Source organism: Astatotilapia calliptera, chromosome 15 (genome assembly GCF_900246225.1).
Source record: "Astatotilapia calliptera chromosome 15, fAstCal1.2, whole genome shotgun sequence".
NCBI lineage: Eukaryota > Metazoa > Chordata > Actinopteri > Cichliformes > Cichlidae > Astatotilapia > Astatotilapia calliptera.
Window position 1 is genome coordinate 18,971,453 of NC_039316.1, and position 23,466 is coordinate 18,994,918.

Sequence of the window (23,466 nt, forward strand, 5' to 3'; positions counted from 1 at the left end):
TGGAGAATTTTGACTGCTGGTTAGAGCAATAATACTAACATGTAGCACACAAAATTAGGCTTTAAATTATACTTTTTACTACAAGATGTAAAAAAGCTTGATTTAAATCAATACATTTATGATATACAGTTATAGCCTGACACAAGCCTGAATTGGATAAACAAAATAAGATGGATGGATGCTGATGATGTAGTGCATACATATTTTATCTTATAAAAAGTTATTTTATTTAATACTAAAACTATTCCTACACTACTGTAAGTACAGGCTGGGTTAAAGCTTTAGTATATCTTCATTTACTGATAAAAGATTGGTGTGTCTACTGTACAAAAGGGGATGTTTTGGGGATGGCTAGGATGGGAATGAGGGACAGCTCAGGTTGAGCAGTTTAGAGACAAAGTTAGAGAGGCAAGGCTGAGATGGTTTGGACATGTGCAGAGGAGGAATAGTGGATACGTTGGACAAGGATGCTGAACATGGAGTTGTCAGGCAGGAGAAAAGAGGAAGACCTCGAGGGAGGTTCACTGATGTAGGGAAAGAAGACGTGCAGTGTGTTGGTGTGACGGAGGAGGATGCTAGGGACAGGGTGAGACAGAGACAGTGCTGCTGTGGCAACCCCAGAATAAACAGCCGAAAGAAGAAGATTTATTCGTAAACATAAGCTGCCGTGGTGATCCACAAACAAAATTTTAATGGAGATGGTTACTGTAAGAGGCATCTTCTTAGCTACATCTATATCTGCATCTTATATCAGTGTAAGGCCAAAAACATATGACATGAAAAAAATCCCGGATAACTAACAGTGTGCAAAGCTAAACAGAGTTCTAGTCTCACAACAAGCCGACATCAGCTCATGATTTCTACATATGGTCATCTGTTACAACATCAAGTTGAGTCAAGTTGAATCAAATTGAATCGATTTGTTTTTATATCAGCACATAAACCAACAGCAGGTGTTAGCCAAAGTGTTGTGCAGCTAAAAAACTAAAAGAATAATTAAATAATAAGGAACATTTTTAAAAAATGCTGGGATGGGAAAACCACAAATAAAACAACATAATAACTCTAGGTTAAAAGTCAAAGATGGGTGTCTATTCTACAAATATACCATTCCCACAGAGCGCAGGAGTACTATTCACAAACTCCTCAGTAGTCTTCCATAACTTGGCATATCAGAAGAAAATGGGCTTTTATGGGGGTGGGTCTTAAAGAGACGAGAGGCAGAATGGCCTGTTTATGACAGATAATGAAATTATAGGCTGGATAAAAGGGCAGTAAAAGTCTTTTTTTTTTTAAATCCTACAACAATAAACAAGCAAATGAGCAATAAAAACTGACAGTGATACATTTTTACAACATTTCAACTATCTTTTGTTTTAAAGATAAAAAAGACAAAAGACATTACTAAACTATAAATACAGGTACTCACAATGCCAGCAAACGCTAACTTGTGTCAAATGAGGGGCTGCATTCGGCTTACAGAGAGTGGTGTGAAGAAACAAATTTACAAACGTGATATCTGCTATTCAAAGCCTCATTAGCACAATATCACATCAGACATTTACATCACACTCAAAAAAAAAATCCCTGGAAACATTTGCTGTCAGAGTTATTATTATAGCAAGTTGCAATAATAATTATTTACACCTACAAGCACACCTGGTAATTAAAAGACATCGACACACCAGCTGCTGTGTGTCTGAACACATCTGACATTAAATTCTTCATTAGTCTTTTTGTTACTATTTTCCATCTGCGTGTAGGTGGCGAGAGCGGAGCTAAGACATCTGAGATGAGTCAGGTAGGAGTAGTAATGTCCAGATAACACCATTAAAAAATATTTAGCTCTAGACTTCTGACCCCAAACACGAACATCCCAGTAGGGATTCGCTTTTTGGACAACATATTGCAGGGCTAAGGTTACTAGTGAAGGTAGAGCAGATAAAGAGCGGATAAACTGAAAAAGTTGAGGAAAAGTTAATTACAGTTTTTGCCCGTTGCTTGAACACTATAAACCCATGCTCAGACTAAAGTAACACAACGTGAAGCTTTTGTTACCATACCTCAAACACATGTACCCATACCTTAAACAAAAGCGCTGCTTTGCACCCCAGTACCAATTATGCAACACTCCTACCCCTTTATGCAACACACCTACCCCTTTATGCAACACACATGGTCCTGCATGCTACACTCTATTTCATACATAAGACACTTCGCTCACAAAATGAAATGTCAGGGTGCCATTCGGAAAACACATGTATCCAAAATACAAAACACATCGGGTAATTGCAACCACTCAAATACACACCTGAAGGCACGTACTTGCAAAACCGAACACCAATTAGCCAACTACAAAAAGCCCTCAGCGTAGCCATTTCAAGAACTTCGCAAGCATGGATGGAGGGAGAGCAAGAGGAAGAGGAAGAGGTAGAGGAAGAGGTAGAGGACGAGGAGGAAGAGGAGGAGGAGGCCGAAGAGGCCATGCACGGACCCATATTTCTGATGAAATAAGAGCAACTTTGGTGGACCATGTCATCAACCATGGCCTGACTATGAGGGAAGCTGGGCAGAGAGTCCACCCACATCTAAGCTGCTTCACAGTGGCATCTGTAATACGAACATTCCGACTAGAAAACAGGTCTGTCTTCACCTCTCTACCTTCTGCTCTACTCAGATGGTTCCATAGCACTGTTCTACAGTATATCACATTACCATATCAAGTGTACGGGGTGCTAATGCTCCTTTTGCAGCCAAAGTGGCTGATTCCTCATATTGAAGTACAGTGTTGTACAGTGGATGACACAGTACGTACAGTAAAGTACTGTAAGAAAAATAAGCAAACCGATGACAATATGTGGTTGTATTCCTCCAGAATGACCCGAAGACCTTCTGGGGGAGGACGGCAACGCCTGTTCACACAACAGCAGGAACTTGCCGTTGTGGACCTAGTGAGGGCAGACAATGCCATCCGTCTCCACCAGCTACGACGGAAAATACTTGCAGACAGGCGAGTGTTCAGCAACATAGACCATGTGAGCATCACCACCATCAGACGCATCTTGGGTAAACACAGCATCACCATGAAGCAGCTCTACAGAGTCCCATTCGAGAGGAACAGTGACAGGGTCAAAGGACTTCGAGCTGAATATGTACGGGTACGTGTAACTGTCCCTTACATTTACAATACAGTATTGGTGAAGTCCAGTAGCAGCTGAATATGTACCATATCAGTACCACATGGATCTATTCTGAGAGCTACACAGGTACCTGTGTGATGGGGTGAGGGTGCTGTATGTGTAGCACTGTAGTACAGTGATATGTTCCCCTTTTTTTCAGAGAATCTTGGCCATGGATGGAGCTGCACAGCCTCATGAATACATTTTCATTGATGAAGCTGGATTCGACCTGAGCAAAACAAGATGACGGGGTCGTAATGTAATTGGCCAAAGGGCAGTTGTGCACGTCCCAGGGCAGCACGGGGGAAACATCACATTATGTGCCGCCATATGCCTTCGAGGACTTCTGCACCATCATGCAAAACTAGGTCCATACAACAGCCAACACATACTCACATTTCTAGATGCTCTCCATAACATAGTTGTACAGAACAGACCAGATCAGCCCAGGTTTGTTTCCATCGGGCTGCTCTGGTCCAGGCCTGGTTCACCGACCACAATCAATTTGAAGTGGTATACTTGCCCCCTTACTCAACATTTTTACAGTTTTTGCCCACTGCTTGAACACATTTTGCAAAACCCCGCTCGCTGTGCCAAAACTGTACACACAAGTACACATGACACAACACTGGGAAATATACCATTCACATCTGTGCCAAATTGGAACTCTACTCCCAAAACCTAAACTCTGCTGTCAAAACCTAACATTCCTTTGTCAAAATGTAACTCTGTTGACAAAATGACACATACTTGCACCATATGCAAACACTCACAGATCAGGGGGAACACACTAGTCTGCTGTACATAAAACACTGCAGTCCTTGATTCCCATTGTTTATTCAGAAGGCACATTTACAGGAGACACATTTCCAAACAACCATAAACGCAAATAGACCTACTCAATACTGTACATTGCAGTACCATGAATACAGGTACAGCAAATAAAACAACAACAACACAATAGTACTGCAATAGAAAAAACACTATACTGTAAACACAAAAAACCATGACAATTGTGCATAAGTGGGCTCATGGATCCCGCCGTCTGTTGGGGTCTGGCCACAGGACCTCATCAACATCGCAAGCAATGTCCTCTCCCGCTAGGCACCGGGGTAAATATCCTCTTGCTCTCCCTCCATCCATGCTTGCAAAGTTCTTGGAATGGCTACGCTGAGGGCTTTTTGTAGTTGGCTAATTGGTGTTCGGTTTTGCAAGTAGGTGCCTTCAGGTGTGTATTTGAGTGGTTGCAATTACCCGATGTGTTTTGTATTTTGGATACATGTGTTTTCCGAATGGCACCCTGAGATTTCATTTTGTGAGCGAAGTGTCTTATGTATGAAATAGAGTGTAGCATGCAGGACCATGTGTGTTGCATGAGGGAGTAGGTGTGTTGCATAATTGGTACTGGGGTGCAAAGCAGCGCTTTTGTTTAAGGTAGGGGTACATGTGTTTGAGGTATGGTAACAACAGCTTCACGTTGTGTTACTTTAGTCTAAGCATGGGTTTATAGTGTTCAAGCAACGGGCAAAAACTGTAAACCCTATTGAGGAATTTTTTTCGGCTTGGAGATGGCGAGTATATGACCGCCAACCACATGCCCGCATGCCTCTTCTGCAGGCAATGGAACAGGCCTGCGGCGACATTGAGGTGACAGCGATCCATGGATGGTTTCGGCATGCAAGAGGATATTTTCCCCGGTGCCTAGCGGGAGAGGACATAGCTTGCGATGTTGATGAGGTCCTGTGGCCAGACCCCAACAGACGGCGGGATCCATGAGCCCACTTATGCACACTTGTCATGGTTTTTTGTGTTTACAGTATAGTGTTTTTTCTATTGCAGTATTATTGTGTTGTGTTTTTTTTTTTTTTTTGCTTCATCTGAATTCATGGTACTGCGATGTACACTATTGAGTAGGTCTATTTGCGTTTATGGTTGTTTGGAAATGTGTCTCCTGTAAATGTGCCTTCTGAATAAACAATGGAAATCAAGGACTGCAGTGTTTTATGTAAAGAAGACTAGTGTGTTCCCCCTGATCTGTAAGTGTTTGCATATGATGCAAGTATGTGTCATTTTGTCAACAGAGTTACATTTTGACAGAGGAATGTTAGGTTTTGACAGCAGAGTTTAGGTTTTGGGAGTGGAGTTTCATTTTGGCACAGATGTGTATGGTATATTTCCCAGTGTTGTGTCGTGTTTACTTGTGTTTAGAGTTTTGGCACAATGAGCGACGTTTTGCCAAATGTGTTCAAGCAACGGGCAAAAACTGTAAAATAAATGCAAATATCAATTAGATTGATTAACCTCTAGACACTAGCTGTAAAGAAAAAACAAAGCCAATGCAGTGCCAAACAGTGCAGTTCCTCAAACGGCCTCATGGGCCTGTCTAAAACTCCCACATTAAAACGCTTCATAACTTCACAGCATTAAAAAGCATGTTTACAGACTGGTACAAAAATGTTTTGGTCTCTATGAATAATTTTCCACCTTCATAAAAACTGTACAGGCTTCCTTTTGATTTATACATTTTTTGAGGGATCTTATTGATCTAGGCTCCAAAAACTTGGCTTCAGGCAAAACTCCAATGTTTTCCATGTTTTATATGAAAGTATATGTACCTTTATAGTAGAAAGGTACATATACCTTTCTACTTGTATGTATGTATGTTTAAGAATTGTTTGGTGTTTATCATAAATGTTGTGTTCAGCGTGTAAGAATTTCAAATCATACGTGTGGTCAAAGTTTGGAAATATTCACAAATGTGCACGCTACTATGACAATTACAGTTAAATGTTGCTATTATATGTAGACAAGTTGTTTGTTTCAGTCGGAGCCAACAGCTCTGGCCTCTATGGACAGTATCCCCAACAGCTCTCATTCACTCATCAGCCTAATAATTTCTCAGTTATAGCCCAATGAGCATATCTGGGATAATCCTCCTTTCTAAATCTAAAGTTGTGTCCATGCTGGATGCAATTTGCTCGTTGCACATCACTTTGAAGCTGATGGCTGGTGGATTTTCCAGGCACTGGGCCATGTCAATCACAGGTACCCTTTACTCTCATTGGAAGTCACTTAAATCCCTTACCTGGAAGTTTAGAAAAGTTTATCTAAGATTCCTGCCTTCATAATGTTAAAAGTGGTTATGCCACCCATAGTCACTCAAAGTCGCAGGATACCCTTGAATTTCTGTCATCTCTGGTTGTCACATTGCTGCAATGTTCTGCTTTAGAATGTCAAAATTCTAATTTAAGGTGCTGGCATGTTGGCTTTATTTTCTATGGGTCCAGATCATTCAGTTAGTTTATGGGGAATGGAATTTCCCTGTTTTTCTGTCTGTGTTGATCATGCACAGGTATGGCTGCTAACTGAGCTTCCTGATAAATGAGCACTTTCATTGGGATTTCTTAAATTATAAATTATTAAACCGTTTTATTTATCTGCAAGTATTTTATTTGCCTGATCAGCATTATTTAACTGATCAGCATAATAAGCTGCCTCTTAGGCAAGTTTTCCGTGGATGAACTCTACTTCCACGGTCATTGACTGCAGCTGTGAGCTCGGTGTAGCAGCACATAAATGAACCAGTTCTGGGCAGCTGGATGACGAATGCTAGCTGAAGTCCAAAATGGTGAAACTGGAGAACTTCCAACACTGCAGGATGAGACTGTCTCTGTGGACTGCCCCAAGAGCTAGCAAGCCAGCAAAACAACTGATGGGAAATGAAACATGGCGTGGCGGGAAGCACTGGGTAAGCAAGTTAGGAACAGTTAAACTTTCAAAATAAGAGCGAGGGGATTGCCAAATTTGTCATTTGTAAATCAAACACAGATGGTGCCATTCTTTCTAAGGGAGAAAGAAAAAATGCGAAATACACCTGTAGGGCCACACCTTTCAAAGTCTGTATGTAGATGAATGCAGATTAATGTGCAGATTTTACATTATTATATACATCTAAAACTAGGCAGATTTAAATAGCTGCAATTGGTAACTGTATTAATTGAGACCCATCTTTCTAAAGAAAATACCTGCAACCATCACTTTTTCTGGCCCTTTATGCTGAACCTTAGAAAGTCTGAGAGTTTAGGTGAGAAAAAACCACTAGTTAAAAACGACAAAGGAAATTTCTGAAAACTTAAAAATCATTATAAATTATTTCAGTCAAGGTTTAAGCTAACATTCCAAACAGTCCCAGGCTCCAGCTCGACTAATGTCACAATTTGATACTTTTCTTAGTCCTCTATCATAATAAAGCAAACATCTTTGACTTTTGACTTTTTAAAGTATTCTTGAAAAAAAAAAAAGGTTTCCATGACTTTTATCACTATTGCAGTTTTGAACAAAGTCCCATAAGTATTCAAGTACTTATTTGAACCCATTATTTCTGATCCTACTACTAGGCACACCTGGTCAGACATGTTAACATGATTAAAAATAAAGTTATAGTCCTACTTAACATTGTAAATACATAGTTCTGTGTAAAGTCTGATTGGATTCACTGTTAACCATGCAAAAGCCAACCAAAAGATCTTGGTGGGTATTTTGGTCTTTTTCTTAGGCTTCTGGCCCTGTTTTGCCTGCTTTGTTTCCTCAAGCTTGATCATCAAACACATACCTGGCTGCTCTTTTTGTGTCTACTCCCTTAAGCATGAAACCTCTTCCCCCAAACAATTACTATTGGTCTATGAAGTTTCAAAGCCCAAAAAGCATTGATACACAAACCTCTTGCGCTGCACACAGATGGCCTTCCTCTGGCTACTATGAGAGTCTCTGAAGTCCAGTATCTGGCCTTGTCCAGTTCACAGATGCTGTTTGGCGCTCCAAGAAATACGAATGCTTTATAAACTACTTTTTTAGCATTAAAATCACAGGTCGACCTTTTGAACATTGTAGTCACGCTACACTTTGTCTCCAAAACCTAATCGCGTCCAATTGGTCCAATGCGGAATTTCGTTTAAATAGAGAAAAGGGCTTGTTTGTTTCTGATTTCCATTGACCTCAAAGACGCTTCAGTCCGTTGAAAATACTTTTTCTCTCCCGTCTTTTTGAAGCCGATGCAAAGCTTGTCCCCATCCACCACCACCTTCACCACCACCATGCCTGGACGTTTCTTGATTTCCTCTGGCGCTGCATCTCTGAGCCAGACAGACAAAGGAAGGGAAGTCCTGCCAAGTCTCTCGACTGCAGGCATGGCTTTTTCCTTTCCTCTCTGCTCCCTCGCTCTTTCTTCGGCTCTCTCTCGATTGTGGCAGTGTTCCCGAGGAGCCTTGGCGATGCTCCAGCATGTCTGCCACTCCGTCTGAACCTTTCCATCCTACCCTCCATCCCGATCGTCCTTTCGCTGTGGACCCCCGCCCCGCTAACCCCTCCACTCCCACATCCTCCTTCCCCAGTCCAACCCCCTCCAGCCTAACCAAAACATTAAACACACTCCAAAAAACAAAACAAAAATTTACATTCAACTCATTTATAATCAGTCAAATATTTGATTCCGCATCTTTTTCTTTCTCTTCAACCCTTAAACCAAAACTCACTCAGTATTCCGAAAAACTGTTGTCGCCCAACAACCTTTACACTTACCACTAAAAGGAAGTGACCGCGTGTGTCTCTGACTGTGTGTGTGAGTATATGTGTATCTCAGGTCTTTTGTTTAGTGCCAGTGCAGATCTATTCATCATGTGCCAAGACTCTGTGCCCTCACTTGTAGTGAAGAGGGGACAGGTTGGTGCCAAGTGCCCTGACTGCCAGCTTAGTGCTGCTGTCGGTCTGTTTATGCTCACAGAAAGCTCTCTATCTCACACACACACACACACACACACACACACACACACACACACACACACACACACACACACACACACACACACACACACGTATAAGCACAGTTTTCTTTGAGCCATTTACAAGCAGGAGTGGCAAATATATTTGTAAAGAGGGAACAAAATAAACAGATGTATGGAATATTAAAAGCAAGTGCTAATATGTATAAAATTAAGCTGATATTATCTGATGCTTAATCGGAATATATCTCCCCTTAATATCCTCAAAGTATAGTTGAGCAACATTATTGTCTTATGGTTTATTGTATGAAATATTAAAACGTTTTAAAATTCTACAACATTATTCGGAGGAAATTGTGACATAAAATGCACCTTTTTTTATATACATGAACATGTAACATTCTGTTACATGATATCTAATTTTGCTGTAATTCTATAAAATTATACCTGAATTTTACATACACTACATACATTATTTAAATAGTTTTCTTAGATAAACCTTGCTAGTAGCAGGTTTGACCCCCTTTTCCTTCAGAACTGCCTTAATTCGCCATGTTAAAGATTCAGCAAGGTGCTGGAAAAATTCCTCAGAGATTCTGGTCCATATTGACATCACAGCATCACACTGTTGCTGCAGATTTGTCAACAGGACATCCATGATATGAACAACCTTTTCTACCACATCGCAAAGGTGTTCTATTGAATTGGCATAGCACGTTATCCTTCTGGAAACAAGCATCGGAAGATGGTACATTGTGGTCATAAAGGTGTGGACACAGTCAGCTACAATACTCAGCTAATTGGTACTAAGGGGCCAAAAGTGTGCACAACGCTATCATACAGTACCACCGTCAACAGCCTGAACCAAGGCTTTCACATAGTTTACGACAATTTCTGACCCTACCATCTGAATTTTGCAGCAGAAATGGAGACTCATCATACAAGCCAACGTTTTTACAATATTCTATTGTCCAACTTTGGCTAGCTTGTACTAACTGCAGCCTTAGCATCTTGTTGCTGTAGCACTTGTGTTTCAAGGTTCAACATCTTGTGTTTACATAGATCAGGGGTGTCCAACTCCAGGCCCCAAGGACCGGTGTCCTGCAGGTTTTAGATGCGTCCTTGATCCAACACAGCTGAACCTCCAGGACACTGGCCTTTGAGGCCTGGAGTTGGACACTCCTGACAGGAATATTCTTCTGCATATCTTTGATGTAACTAGTAGTTATTTTGATTTACTCTTGGCTTACTATCAGCTTGACCCAGTTTGGCCATTTTCTGACCATTCTCTGTAAACTCTGCAGGCGGTTATGTAGGAAAATCCCAGCAGATCAGCAATTTCTGAAATACTCTGCACAACATCGGCACATTCAAAATCACTCAAATCTCATTTTCACCAACAATATGTAACTATCAAAGGGATTCCCAACATTTCTAACTTAATCATTTTTAAACATGCAAATATCAGAAAATATTTTGAGAATTAAATTGATTATACTGATACTAACAAGTTATCCAAGTTAAGTTGTACCCCAGCTCTTGCAAAATGACAGCTGAAACAGGCAAATGCATCCACAACACTGAATTTGGGCAAATGGTTGGAAAAATTGATGGATGGGTGAATTTTATAACACAATGGATTCAAACTTAAACCAAATATATTGCATAATGTTTAACTGCTGCAACTATCAAAATGCAGTTTTGCTGCAAACTGAATGCAATGTTTGGTTAGTCACTAATAAAGCATCATATTTTATATGTACTGTACTTAAAATTTGAGGAGCTGTTATCAGTTTAAGCAGTGGTTTATAATCTTTGGACCTTGTCAGATTAAAAATCACTTTGTACTTTTGATCCCGTTTAATCTTTCACATATCTGTGGGGCATTTCCACTCTAACTTTTTCAGAATTCAGAATTCAGAGAAAACAAATATCTAATTCTTTGCGAAATACAAACAATCGGAGGATAAAATTACAATATGTAAAATTATGACACTTTTTCCATTTTATTCACTTTCTATTGGTCTGATCTATCTTTAGATTTATCTACCGATGCTTAACTAATCATTAACCAGGTAAAGGCACAGCAAGCTGCAACAGTTAAATATTGTTTACTTTACAAACAATAACTTCACAATGTAATAATAAATCAAGCTTTTTTTTCCTGGCTCAAAATGGGCCTATGAAGCATGACTCTGCACATAAGCATGGTTTACCCGCATACAGTAAAAGTGTTATAAAGCAATATAAAGATATCTTTTGTGATTTCTGCCCATAATTACATGAAAATCTCGATTTTTCCATCACAAGGTTAAATTCTCACACATATTTTTCCTTTTTTAAATTTTACTTCTAATACTTCAGCATTTAAGTTTCCTTATTAGGTGCTGAAATTTAACCTGTGACTGAATATGTTTACATTCATACATTGGTATTAAATAAGTGAATTATTTACAGACCTCTACATTTGCGGATATTCGTTTTTTCCTCTACCACTGTTAAGAGACTGGGACGCGCATGCGCAGTAAAAGCATACTTTAACTGGGTAGTAGCAGGTGTAGCATCGGATAAATTTGCGATTGTTTAACTTAATTACATTCTTATAACTGAAGCTGCTTTCTTCGTGAATGGATGGAAACACCTGGGAAGTAACCCACAGACCATTGTAACACTAAACAAACCAGCAAACAGCTCGTTTCATTTCGCTACATAACGCGGATATGTAGTAAAGTTATATCACAGGGCTAACTTAAGCTAGCCTGCTGAAGCTAACCGGGTCCACTCTTACCAGAGACTTTCATACTCTCAGTCCGGCCGGGCAACGCTGTCTCTGGGGTCGGCATCTGTGCTTTGGAGGCCATATCTCCCATCCGAATGTTGACAAAGTGACGCCAAACGAAAAGGATCCTGGATGGAGAGACCATTGACCCTCAGCACCTCTCACACCCTGCTGCTGCTGCACTAGCTAGCCTTACCTAACAGACACATGGGTTTGCGTAACTGTAAGTGTCGCCCCTTACACAATGATGACTGTAAACAAAACACATTTTGAAAATGTTTTATTGCACACTTACAACATAACATAGTGCATTTCCTCATTGAAGACAAAGTACACATTTTGCCACACACGATGCAGAAAGTGAAAGTTAACTACAAAAATTTTTCATTGTTTTTATTTGTATTTTCTTGTAAATAACTGGGACCACAATAAAGACGAATTCACCTGCTGGGTTTGTTTTTCATTTCGTCTTGTTTCTGTGAACACTGATGAGCTGTATATTCACCAGTGGCTAAGTTAACATAAAAATTCCTATTATTTTGAATGGAGTTCAGTCGTAGTCTCTCAGATGTGAGCTGGTTTGTAGTTTTATATGACTGGTGCTCCGTCGCTGTTAAATACTAATATGAGAGATTTATGTATAAAGCTGGGGAATTCTTCTGTCACAGGAGCCAATCCACAAAAGTGTAACAAAACAACTTCAATAAGGAAGAACCACTGAAAAAATAAACACAACATGACAAAAATAGCTCAGCAAGTTTAAAGAAAATGGTACAATCAGAGATTTTTTAAATAAAAGTTCAAATATAATACAATAAGTGGCTTAAGTAAAAACAAATGCATTGAGACAGCCTCCACACTGAGCTGTTAGCTGTTATTTACTGATTCCACTCAGTTAAACTGGCCATCTGTCATTTTACCTAAACCTCTGTGTCAGTTTGAACTCATCAACACCAAACTGTCGAAAGAAACATTTGTCTTTCACACCATTAAAAGCAATGTTACTTAGTCTGTTTGGAGTTTGAGTTCCCTGTGGGTTTCAAAGATCTTTTTCTTCTTCTTTCAGCTGTTTCCTTTAGTCACTACAGCTGATCATCTCAGTCCATCTCACCCTGTTCCTACCTCCTCCTCTGTCACACCAATTCTCTGCATGTCCTCCTTCACTACATCCGTCAATCTCCCCTGTGGTTTTCCTCCTTCCTGGAAGCTTCATAATCAACTTCCTTTGGCAAATATATCCACAATGCCTTGTCTCCAAAACGTCTCAGCCTTGCATCTCTAACGTTGTGTCTAAACTTGTTTTTTTGCTGTTGTTTTGGCCTTGGAGACCCTGATGTCTGTTTGGTTCTGTATATTTTTTCTAGCTAACTTTAATACTGTACATTAATTAAATAAATGCTTTGTTGCTCATTCAGCAAGCTGATTCTAAGACTTGTGGTTTGTCCTCCCTAGACTTTTAGGTGAGGGGCAGTAGCACCCTATGGCAGGTACCCCTTTTGTGGGACAGATAGGATAGACCTCAGGTCCCCTTCATCGCCATGGTGGACAAATGGTTTAGAAAACTAAGAGACACATGATCAAATATGACTTATTTAATACATCTACATAAATACCATGACCCTGAAATTTACCTGAAGCTGTTCATAATGTAGATTTATGTCTACAGTAGACTAGAAGACTTTAAAATGACTTTTACAAAACTAATGTCTGACACTGTCTCATATCTAAAGGCAATCTGTCATAAGTCAGGGTTTTTAGTTATAGACTGTAAAGGCTTCTTTAAACCCGCCAAAGCTTTTTGCAGACAGACTATGTCAACATTAACTGCCCTTTAAACAACAGCATCTCATTTGTACATTTGTCAAATACGAATTAAGCTCTGTCTCAAATTATGCATTTTAATACTTTTCTCACTGTTTTGTGAGCATAAGTGTTCACACTATTACAAAAGTATATACAACTACACAAACCCCAGTGGTGTACTCAGGAGGGTCAGAAAGTAGTCAGTAGAACACTTTTGTTCGATGTTATAATCACAAAGCACCTGAGGCAGTAAAGTTTTTCTCAGCTATTCAGGGACAGTTTTTTCTTGCCAGTTAAATTACAACATACATTAATATGTAGATATAACGTACAGTAAGACAGCACTCTGAACTTTGTGCCAATGCTTTGGGGAAAAGGGTCCTTTCTTTACAAAGCTAGATCCTGTGTGACGTGTTTCACCCTCCACCTTTGAAGAACTCCACGAAAACCGTCTTTATTGCCCAGTGCTGCACCTCCTGAGCATGAATGGTAGCGCATTTCTGCAGAAGCCAGAGGCTGATTAACAGGCCTGGTTTGGGGACTACATCATCATAGAGCCACATAAAACGTAGCTTTGGGTGTCCACATCCTTTAGGACACAAAAGCTAATTGTATTGTTAGTTAAAACTATCTGGATTAAATTAACAGTTTATGTTGAGGTGGAAGGGGGCTCATTTCACCCTGTGTGTTTGGTGACGCAGTGGTCCTCAGAGGAGGACGGAGCATCCATGAGTGGTGTACTCATTATATATTGAACATTTCAAAGACTGTGGATCTTACACTTTTACTGCTAATATGATATTATTTCCCATCATGTCGTCACCATTATAAGAAGAAAAACTGCTGATCAGTAAGGCAGAGGCAGCTTTTGTCACTGCTGGCCTAAGAAGAAAAGACGGTGCAGAAAGTGGACACGGCATGGAAAGAAAGCAGAGGGGGCACTTATTGGTTACTGGCAGTGGTCACGGGATTGAACTTCACTGGTTTTAATTAAAAGCTTGCCCTAAAAGAGCTCCAGCTGAGTTTTGTAACCATTTTACACTAAAGAAACAATGTGACAGGGGCGCCAAAACATTAGAAAAATACAGCCATTAAAACGAACATGCACACAATATTAAAATGGATACGTTTTATTCCATACCTTGAAAAATGAAAGCAGAATATGAAAGATAAACAATGAAAATTGTAATTACAGGGAGTTAAACACCACACGGGTATAATGGTTTGAATTATGAAAGTAAACTGTAAATATTTGACATTTTAATAAAAATCCAAATAGCAGAACAGTCTAATGTAAGCTGTGAACACTTCAGCCCTGACAAGAAATGAAAAGTAAATATTAAATGATCACAAACATTACACAATGAATTAAAACAAAAAAATGTTCAAGAAAACGATTTGTGTGTTACTCAGATGGTTCAAATAAGGTTGTAGGGATTTCTTGAAGAAAATCAGGCTCCGTGAGATGGAAGATGATGATTATTTCATAGTCGGCAGCTATAATGGTGCAGTCAAATGAGCACCGAACAGCCTCCATCAGTCAACTGGTTCCCAGTACACTAGGTGGTGGTGGGGGGATGGATGGAAAGAGGACAGATGATGAGCCATATGGAAGAACCCAGGAGGAACGCTGCTAATGCTGGAAAAAATGTTAATTTCGGTGTCTCATTGTTCGTGTATGAAGGTGGGAATCATCAATAATTCAGATGGCAGGTGCACAGTTTTAGTTTTCACTGGAGAAGAAGACTTTTCTAAATGTACACTTCTCTGTTAACTCTTTCCATCCCTTGGCTTCTTTATATTAGAACCAAGCAATGCAGCATTTCTCCAAACATTTCTGAACATCTACTGATTGGAGCACATTAAATGAAAATGTCACCTGGTGCAACTCTGAGTGAAAATAATGTGCTGCATTTCAGCTAAAGTTAGTAGATATATTGAGTGGTTCAGGTGAGGGCAAAGAAGGCAGGGGCCCATTCGTACTCGAACTTTGCCCTGTCTGACTTTTTGAGGCAGGGATCGTGGCTGAATTTGTTTGAACATAAAGGGGGAAAAAAAGTTGTGCCATGTCTTCATGATGGCAGCACTGACAAAACTCAACCACAGAGAAAAAAAAATCAATACTTTATCTGTTTAATGCAAACCCAATTAAACTGCTTTCTCATCCATAAAGAGCCTGTCATCTAATTTAACTTTTTTGGTTTGGTTTTTTATCCCTGTTGTTCCAATCACTTTAGGCTGGAGCCACAGAATGGAGATGCTCAGTATCTTTTATTTATACTCAGAAAAGGGAAGAATAAAGGGGGAAATTCTGAACATTTGTGAATAATGGTGTTTATGTAGCCTCTAAAGAAAATTTGAGCACCAAAAATGAGAAAATTGTATCCAGCAGCTCTACAATCACCTTATTATTGTGCATCTCAGCTGGGAGGCCATTCAAAATTCTACCAAAAATCTCGTCATCAAACAGGTATATAATTATAAATGTCAACCTATTTCTTGAATGGTTTGGTAAATATGATGTTAATTACATACCCAACCATGATGTCAACATATCTCCTCTAATATGAATGTATTAATCCTATAATTAATCAGTATTCTGATTCTGATTCTGAAAATGTAAAAATAAAAGCCTTTACTAACTAATTTAACAAATAAAACAAAATAAACTAAATTATTACGGCTTTATTTCCCATTATTCTACATGATAATCACAAAGCACTTTTATTTATTTATTTATTACAAGACTACACTTTGTGGTATGGCTTTGTGGTGAGCACTTTACACATTCAGCGTGGCACCTTTTCATTTTTCTAAGCTATATCCGGTTTGGTTGCTTCATCCTGCACCTTTGTTGAACTCCATGCAACCCGTCGTCATTGCTTATTTCAAGTACAATAAGCAAATCTCTGTAGACGAGTTTATAAATTCTCACAGCAAGCCTGAAAACACGAGAGCAGAGGCTGATGAATGCGCCTGGTTTGGGAATTACATCATCATTTAAAATGTAGCTTTGGGTGTCCGTATACTAGCACAGAGGCTAGCTGCATTGTTCCTTGAAGCCATTTGGATTAAATTAATGACAGTTTATGGTCAGATGGAGTGGGGCTTGTTTCACTCGGTGTGTTTGGTGAGGCAGATGCTTTCACTCCCCCCTCCCTCCTTTCTTAGAGGAGGACGGGGCGGATGAAAAGCGGAGGGAGGACGGAGCTGGAAGCTGAAACTGAGGATGTAAAAACCCGGCTTCATCTGACTCCCTCTCTTTCAGAGGACCACCCCCTCCCCTATCCTCTCTCCATCTGACTGCGCCCAACTTCTCTCCCTCCATCCTGCCGTACAGCTACACGGACTGCACCCAGCACGCACAAAACCTGATTTTGATGGGTTCGGGATATTTGCTTGACTCTTGTACTCTTTATGGGTCTGGACTATTTGTACTTTAAAGAGTGTTCTCTGGAAAGAGAAAGAGAGAGAGAGAAATACCGCCTATTCAGCTCGTGTGCAGAAGAAGGACGGTCCGACCTCCGCATCCCTCGCAACATCCCTCCGCTTCCTCCGCATCCTCAGCATCCCATCCCTGGGAGGACCTCCAGAGAAGAGGACCGCGGACCAAGCTGCAAATAAAGCCGGTTTACATCGTTCTCTCACCGGGCACACAGAGCCTCAAGAGTCGGTGTGTTTAATGGAGGTCTGGGCTGCCTTTTTATTTATTTATTTTTAAACATCAAACAATAAGAACGTGCTCTGTAATGGCAAAAGAAATAGATACCTGCGCCATTTATCCTGCACCCTGCCGCTGAAAGGTATTGTTGTTGTTCGGTGTTACACACTTTTACAGCACATTTGTTCGTTTTAAAGCTAAGGTATTATAGGCGTTGTGTGTGTGTGTGTGTGTGTGTGTGTGTGTGTGTGTGTGTGTGTGTGTGTGTGTGTGTGTGTTTAAAAACCCTTTCATCTGCGTTTTGCTCCTGCGAACGCCGCAGTGTGCTGTCGTGCTCTGCGGAACTTCTCTTTTTTTCTGTTTCTGTTGCGAAAAAAAGAGCCAAATTCTGCATTCACGCCCAAATCCATCCACAAATACTGCACCAGATGTAATATTTAACTCTGGCAGGCCGTGGTGTTTTCTGGTAAATTTGATGTTATAATTGGAAAAAGGCAAAAACGGAAATCTTTATTGTGTTTTACTGTCTGTTAGACCAGTTTTTACAGACTGTAATTTGACTTATTCGGTGCCTGCAGTCGTGTATTGGTTAAAAATGTTCAATATAAGCTCTAGCACACACACACACACACGCACGCACACACGCCCGACCCCCACAAAGGCAACCATCCACCCCCTCCCTCCTCTCTGCAGTTTTAGCCTACATGAGCTATCTGGGTCATTAGCATTTCAGCGGTTAATGAGGCTGCAGATGGGTCCTCCTCTCTGCCGGAGAGCCGCTGAGCAGCACAGATGATGCTGATGATGCTGCTTTTCATCTGCACAAATCAAAAGAAGAGGCTACATGTCCTGATGCCCCCCTGCCCCCCTCCTCTTTTTTTCTGTTTAGCTGACAGGATGGTGTACTCATGTGGGATGAGAAGTAAAATTGCAGCAGCAGCTTCCTCCCCTGCAGCTGTGTCACTAATGCAGTGCTGTATAAGAACGTACATTATGGCTGCTGCTGCTGCCGGATAATGGAGGATGATGCTTTAATGGTCCGCAGTGCTGCCGTGTTTTTAATGATTTAAAACTGCACATCTCTGCAATACTTTTTACACATATACTGTATTATTTTAGATTTTTTATTTTTTATTTTTTGGCCTCTTCCAAATGCATTTTCCCCTCCAGTCTTCCAGTAAGCCATTATTGGTTTCCACTCATCCGGGGGTATGAAAATCAATTTGCAGAGATTTTTACACTTGCTCCATGCGGTCAATCAATTTCAGTGAGCACCATGTCTGCGTTTAATGCAGCTGAAGATGCATTACTGTTGCATGCAGCGCAACTAAAAAGCAAAAAAAGGGTGAAGAAAAAAAACAGAGGGAGGTCACATGATGTTAAAAAAAAAATCTTTTTACATTGAACAAATGTTAATCTTTTTTTTTTTTCAGGCCTCCAGAAATCCTTCAGATGACACTTTTTGTGGAACTTCTGCCAAATTAAGCCAATGAAATGACAATACCAGTAGAGATGACATTATTTCAAGTATGCTAGAAGCCAAAGGAGGAGATTGAAGCGATTAATATTCAAATGATTTGGATGGATTTTGACATAATTTTTAGTCACAGGGCTAAAATCTGCAAACTGTCCATATACACAGCGGATAAACTGATTGTCACTGAACCACTTCTAACACTGCACCCATTTACATCTCAGGGAAAAGAAAGATATGCACACACAGTCACATTTACGCCTATGCATGGACCACTACAGGGTCCTCCTGAGCTGCCTCTCTGTGTGTGGACTGCAGGAGGAGACAAAGCACTGCAGAGGAGCAGAGCTGAGTAAAAAAACCTTGCCGTTATTGTAACGAACCACTCTTTTGCTTTAACAATAATGTATTATAACGCTGTCAATAGATTGCATTCACAATATCTAGTACAATCAGCACCAATATCATCATAAATGTTGCTGTCAGTGTAATTTGATCAGCTGTATTCAATTTGTAAGGCAGTTTTAGCAGCATGCGGAGGCATGATAAATAATCAGTGCAGTCATAGTCAATATAACCCAACGGTGACAATAAAGCGTTCACTATATTGATATTTAATACATTTATAGCCCACTGAGTGTCATGGGAGATTTACAAGCTCAATATATTGAAATTTGTTTATCTGTTTATAGAAATACATTAAAGAGGAACCCCCTCAGCGCTTGATAACTTGGCAGCAATTTTATTTTCTGGAGTGCTGCTGTTGCAGAAAAACTACTGAGACAGATAAGGACGGGAATAAAGTGGAAGTGATTCAGTCAAGCTGGACAGAGAAAGCTCTAGTAGGACAGAGCAGTGCTGGGGAAAAAAAGAAAAGAAAAACAGTGGTAAAAATGGACTCACTGGAAACGTTAAAGCGAGGTGCACAAGACCACAGCTGCATTGAAAAAAAAAGCAATAAATGTATGAAAACTGTACAAAATCACGATGTTGTGAGTCAGATGAGAACAAAGGGGAATAAGAGAAATATGGGTTGTCACTCCTCGTGTTCACAGCGGACCTTGATTTAAATGTCCATACAATTAAGGCACGCGGTGAATGCCAAGAGAGCAACCAAATATCAGCCATTACAAACACTTATTTGACTGTTCATGTCATGCAAAGATGTAAAGATGCATTTCCAGTTTCCAGTTTCTCTAACATGGCTGTCTTGATGGTAGACTGGGTAAGACGCTGCAGTACCACCACGGACCACTAGTGCACACACACATATATATATATATATATATATATATATATATATATATATATATATATAAATGACTTTTTTGTTCCTTTATTATTTTTTATTAAAAATTATTAGATATAAGATTGTCCTCATATTTTTCTTTCATGCCGTTACAACCCTATCCATATTTAAGAGTTAACTATGACAGCGCCTTCTAGTGTCTGAATTACATGAGCTTATATTTAGTCTGTGTGTAGTATTATAGCACCAGTATTAGGAGGAGGTTGGGGTGGATGGATAGGTCTACGGTTCTGCTTTTGTTCTCCGAAACCTGAATCAAAAGATTTGAAATAAGTGCTTTTTGCCTTTAATCTCAATTGGAAATCAGAGAAACTGGAGTAGAAATAAGTAGAGAGTAATATTAATTGATTTTCCTATCAAATTAAATGATTAAATACAGTTTATCATAAAGTGCTATCATTTCCAGGCTCTTGTAAGTGTCTAATGCCACATATTGCAACTGTTTTCAAAAGTCATATTTGTAGCTAGCTGAGTTGTGCCAATTGGGGTTAAATATCAGCATACTCACATGTGCCAAATTTGGAGTAGTATTATATGTGCAGATTTGGCCCAGTTTAGACTGAGGAAATGACATTTATTTCTACTGGCTGGCAGAATTAGGACCATTTCAACCATGGGGAGCTGCAGGAAGGGACTAATATTTTGTAACTGAATGCCAACCACCAGTGAGCATTCAAAGAATCAGTATATACAGAGATTGGTCCAGAGATTGTGCCCAATTAAATGCTCACTAATAATGAACTTCAAGATCAAACTAGTCAGTAGTTTTATTTACAAAGGCCTAAATCCAACCAGATCATTTCTATCCTCAACTTCAGGTAAAGGAAAAATCCTCAAAAACTAATTAAATGAATGAGATAACGCTGAAAGACGCGAGATAAACACTTAAAATGTCTCGTTAACATCAGCAGAACACATCAGTTCATTCTGCTTTCATTACCATCGCTGCTCTGTTGCGTCTCGCTTACATCAGCCTCCTAAATCCTAAGAAATCCACTATAATTTGTAGTCTTTGAGACTTTGAAAGCTGTCTGACATGCAGGTCTAGTTAATGTCCTCACTGAAAGATCTGATTAATTATGTTCTAAAATGAGATTAGATTTAAATGAGATTGGAAGCACTGATTTGAAAAAAATGGAAAAGGGTGTGAGCAGCCGGGTTAATACCCACCACTAATTAATGCCCTGTGTTTACAGATTAAAATTCGAAATGGAATTAAAAGTATGGACAAAGCGGGTCTGCTGGAGGCTTTAATAATGTATGCTTCACTCACATGCATGTCTATAACATGTAGCATGTAATATTAATAAGAACCAAGTGCAGCTACGGTGTTCCTGTGCTTCCTGTTAATTTCCTGTCAGCCTGTATGAATCCACCCTGGCATGCTTTGCTTCAGTGCTGCAGGATTGTGATTAAAGTAACTGTGTTTCACATGGGTCTCATTTGTTATGGTTCTGACATGCAGACAAGGCCAATAAATACTATACAAGAGGATAAAGCCTTCTGATATTGGATGGAAAACAGCAGCAGAGCAACTGCAAGTAATGCAAATAGGAAGAGATTTTTAGGCTTAAAATCTTTCATAGAAAAAGGATATTTTTGGACTTCAGCACAAAAAAACGGACTCCCAGCACCTCCAGGCTTTGTTCCCAGTATAATTAATGCTTGCTTGTATAATTATTGCTGTCCAATAAGCACTTTTTGCTCTGTGTGAAATAAGAGAATACATTACATGGATGTAGGTGAAGATTTTCTGATTCACGGTAGAGACAAGGATAGCAGCAGGACAGGAAGTCTCCCGAGTTATCACTTACTAATGCATTGTCCCCAAACACAGAGTGTATCGATCAAGGATGTATAGTTCCTCTGCTGGGAACGGAGGTCGTACACTGGATATTTACTGTATGCTGTTCTGAACATGCACAGAGAGTGAATTTAATCACTCTGGTGCATCTTAATGTATTTTCTTCAGACTGTGAATTTTGCAAATAAATTGATTTCAGCTTGTTAAATTATTTAAAGAACCACGTTTTTGTTTTTTTCTGTCCCATACAGCTACTTTACTTATACTGGAAATTTGCTTAACTCTGGGCTTTTCTTAGATGAGCTAAAATATCTGTAAAAAACAAACAAACAAACAAACAAAACCTTCTCCTTCTTCAGAAACTGCCATGTACGTGGGAAAATACGGACGCATGGATTGTGAGTGTTATATGAGCACATATTAGATCTTGGGTTTGACAGCTGAAAGATGAAACAGATGATTAATGTACACGCACTGCAGAAAAAGACACCACGATTGCATTATAGTTTATCCTCTGGCTGAATTCTTTTTATCCCAGTATTTTTTTTTCGCATTTGATTAAATAAAAGTAACCAAATCAATGTGATGCAGTTTCCCTCCACCCTTATTCACAGCTTTTGCACTTTTCTGCTATAGACGTGTTTTATTTGTTGGCTGCGGTATAATTTTGCAAGATTTATATACTCGGATCAACTGTTCAAGCACTGTGGTTAAATAATCTCAAAGCAGTCAGTGTTATGTGTCTGTGCGTGCTGTTTGTCTATTGTATGTTCTCAGGGACATAATGATACCCAAGAGTGTCTTATGAAGATGCTAAACAATAAAATACAATTTAAAAAATGACCTTGTTTTTGTCTTTATTCTTTTTGTTTCATTTTTTATATATTTAATGAGAACCTACCTTAACTTCTGTCACACAGTTTTAGTTGTGGATCTCCATATTAAATGGCAAAATCTTCATATAATGATGTAGGGACTTCCTGTGAGCCAAAAGCTCAGGCTTCAAACTCCTCTAAATGCTCTGTTGATTTTATTTTATTATTTGAGAACAGTGAGACGCCCTAATATGGTCATATTAGCTAGTTATATAGCATAGAAGCCCCACCCACCTGCAGGCTAAATCTTGTGTTTGTGAAGAAGGTGGTCTTAAAGGGAGAGGAGCTAAAAAGAACTGAGGGCTCGCTTCTTCTCCTCCAATCCATGTCCAAGTGTCCTTTGGCAAGATACTGAAGTCCAAATGGGTCCCAGTACATCCATCATAGAGTGAACATGCAGTAATAGAAAGCTCTTAATGGTGTGTAGAATAAAGCACTTTGAATGCTCAAAGTAGAAACATTTATAAGTACCAATCCAAATACCAAGACCCAGTAAAGGATGAATAAGTTTGAACCAAAGCTACTCCAAAACAAAAAATATGGAGCTCAGTAGGTTGATTTGAGCTACATTAAAAAAGAAAACACACACACCTACACACACACACACAAACACACAAAACCACATAAAGCTGATTTTAACATATTCACAGTAAACCTTTGTGAAAGAATCTTAGCAATAGACTGTTTTTTCCAGTTTTGAGCTGATATTTATTGTATCATGCGTATGAACTAAACTAAATTAAACTAAAGACTCATGTTGAGGTCTAACTACTGATTTATACAATGTTTACAGAGAACAGCAGAA

The 23,466-nt window shown here is 39.5% G+C and overlaps 1 protein-coding gene across 2 annotated transcripts in view; it reads right to left on the reverse strand.

The window, feature by feature from the left end:
* msraa (methionine sulfoxide reductase Aa) overlaps positions 1-11,947 on the reverse strand; it is a 70,541-nt gene extending 58,594 nt beyond the window's left edge. Inside the window, exon 1 of one of the 2 annotated variants that reach the window (XM_026194169.1) lies at positions 11,745-11,947. In XM_026194169.1, the coding sequence (XP_026049954.1) occupies positions 11,745-11,880 (136 nt within the window). In that variant the 5' untranslated portion in view covers positions 11,881-11,947. Of the gene's footprint in view, positions 1-7,898; positions 8,209-11,744 lie in introns of those variants that run through there. The other variant, XM_026194168.1, reaches the window with a different exon arrangement.
* Positions 11,948-23,466: the final 11,519 nt, after the last annotated feature.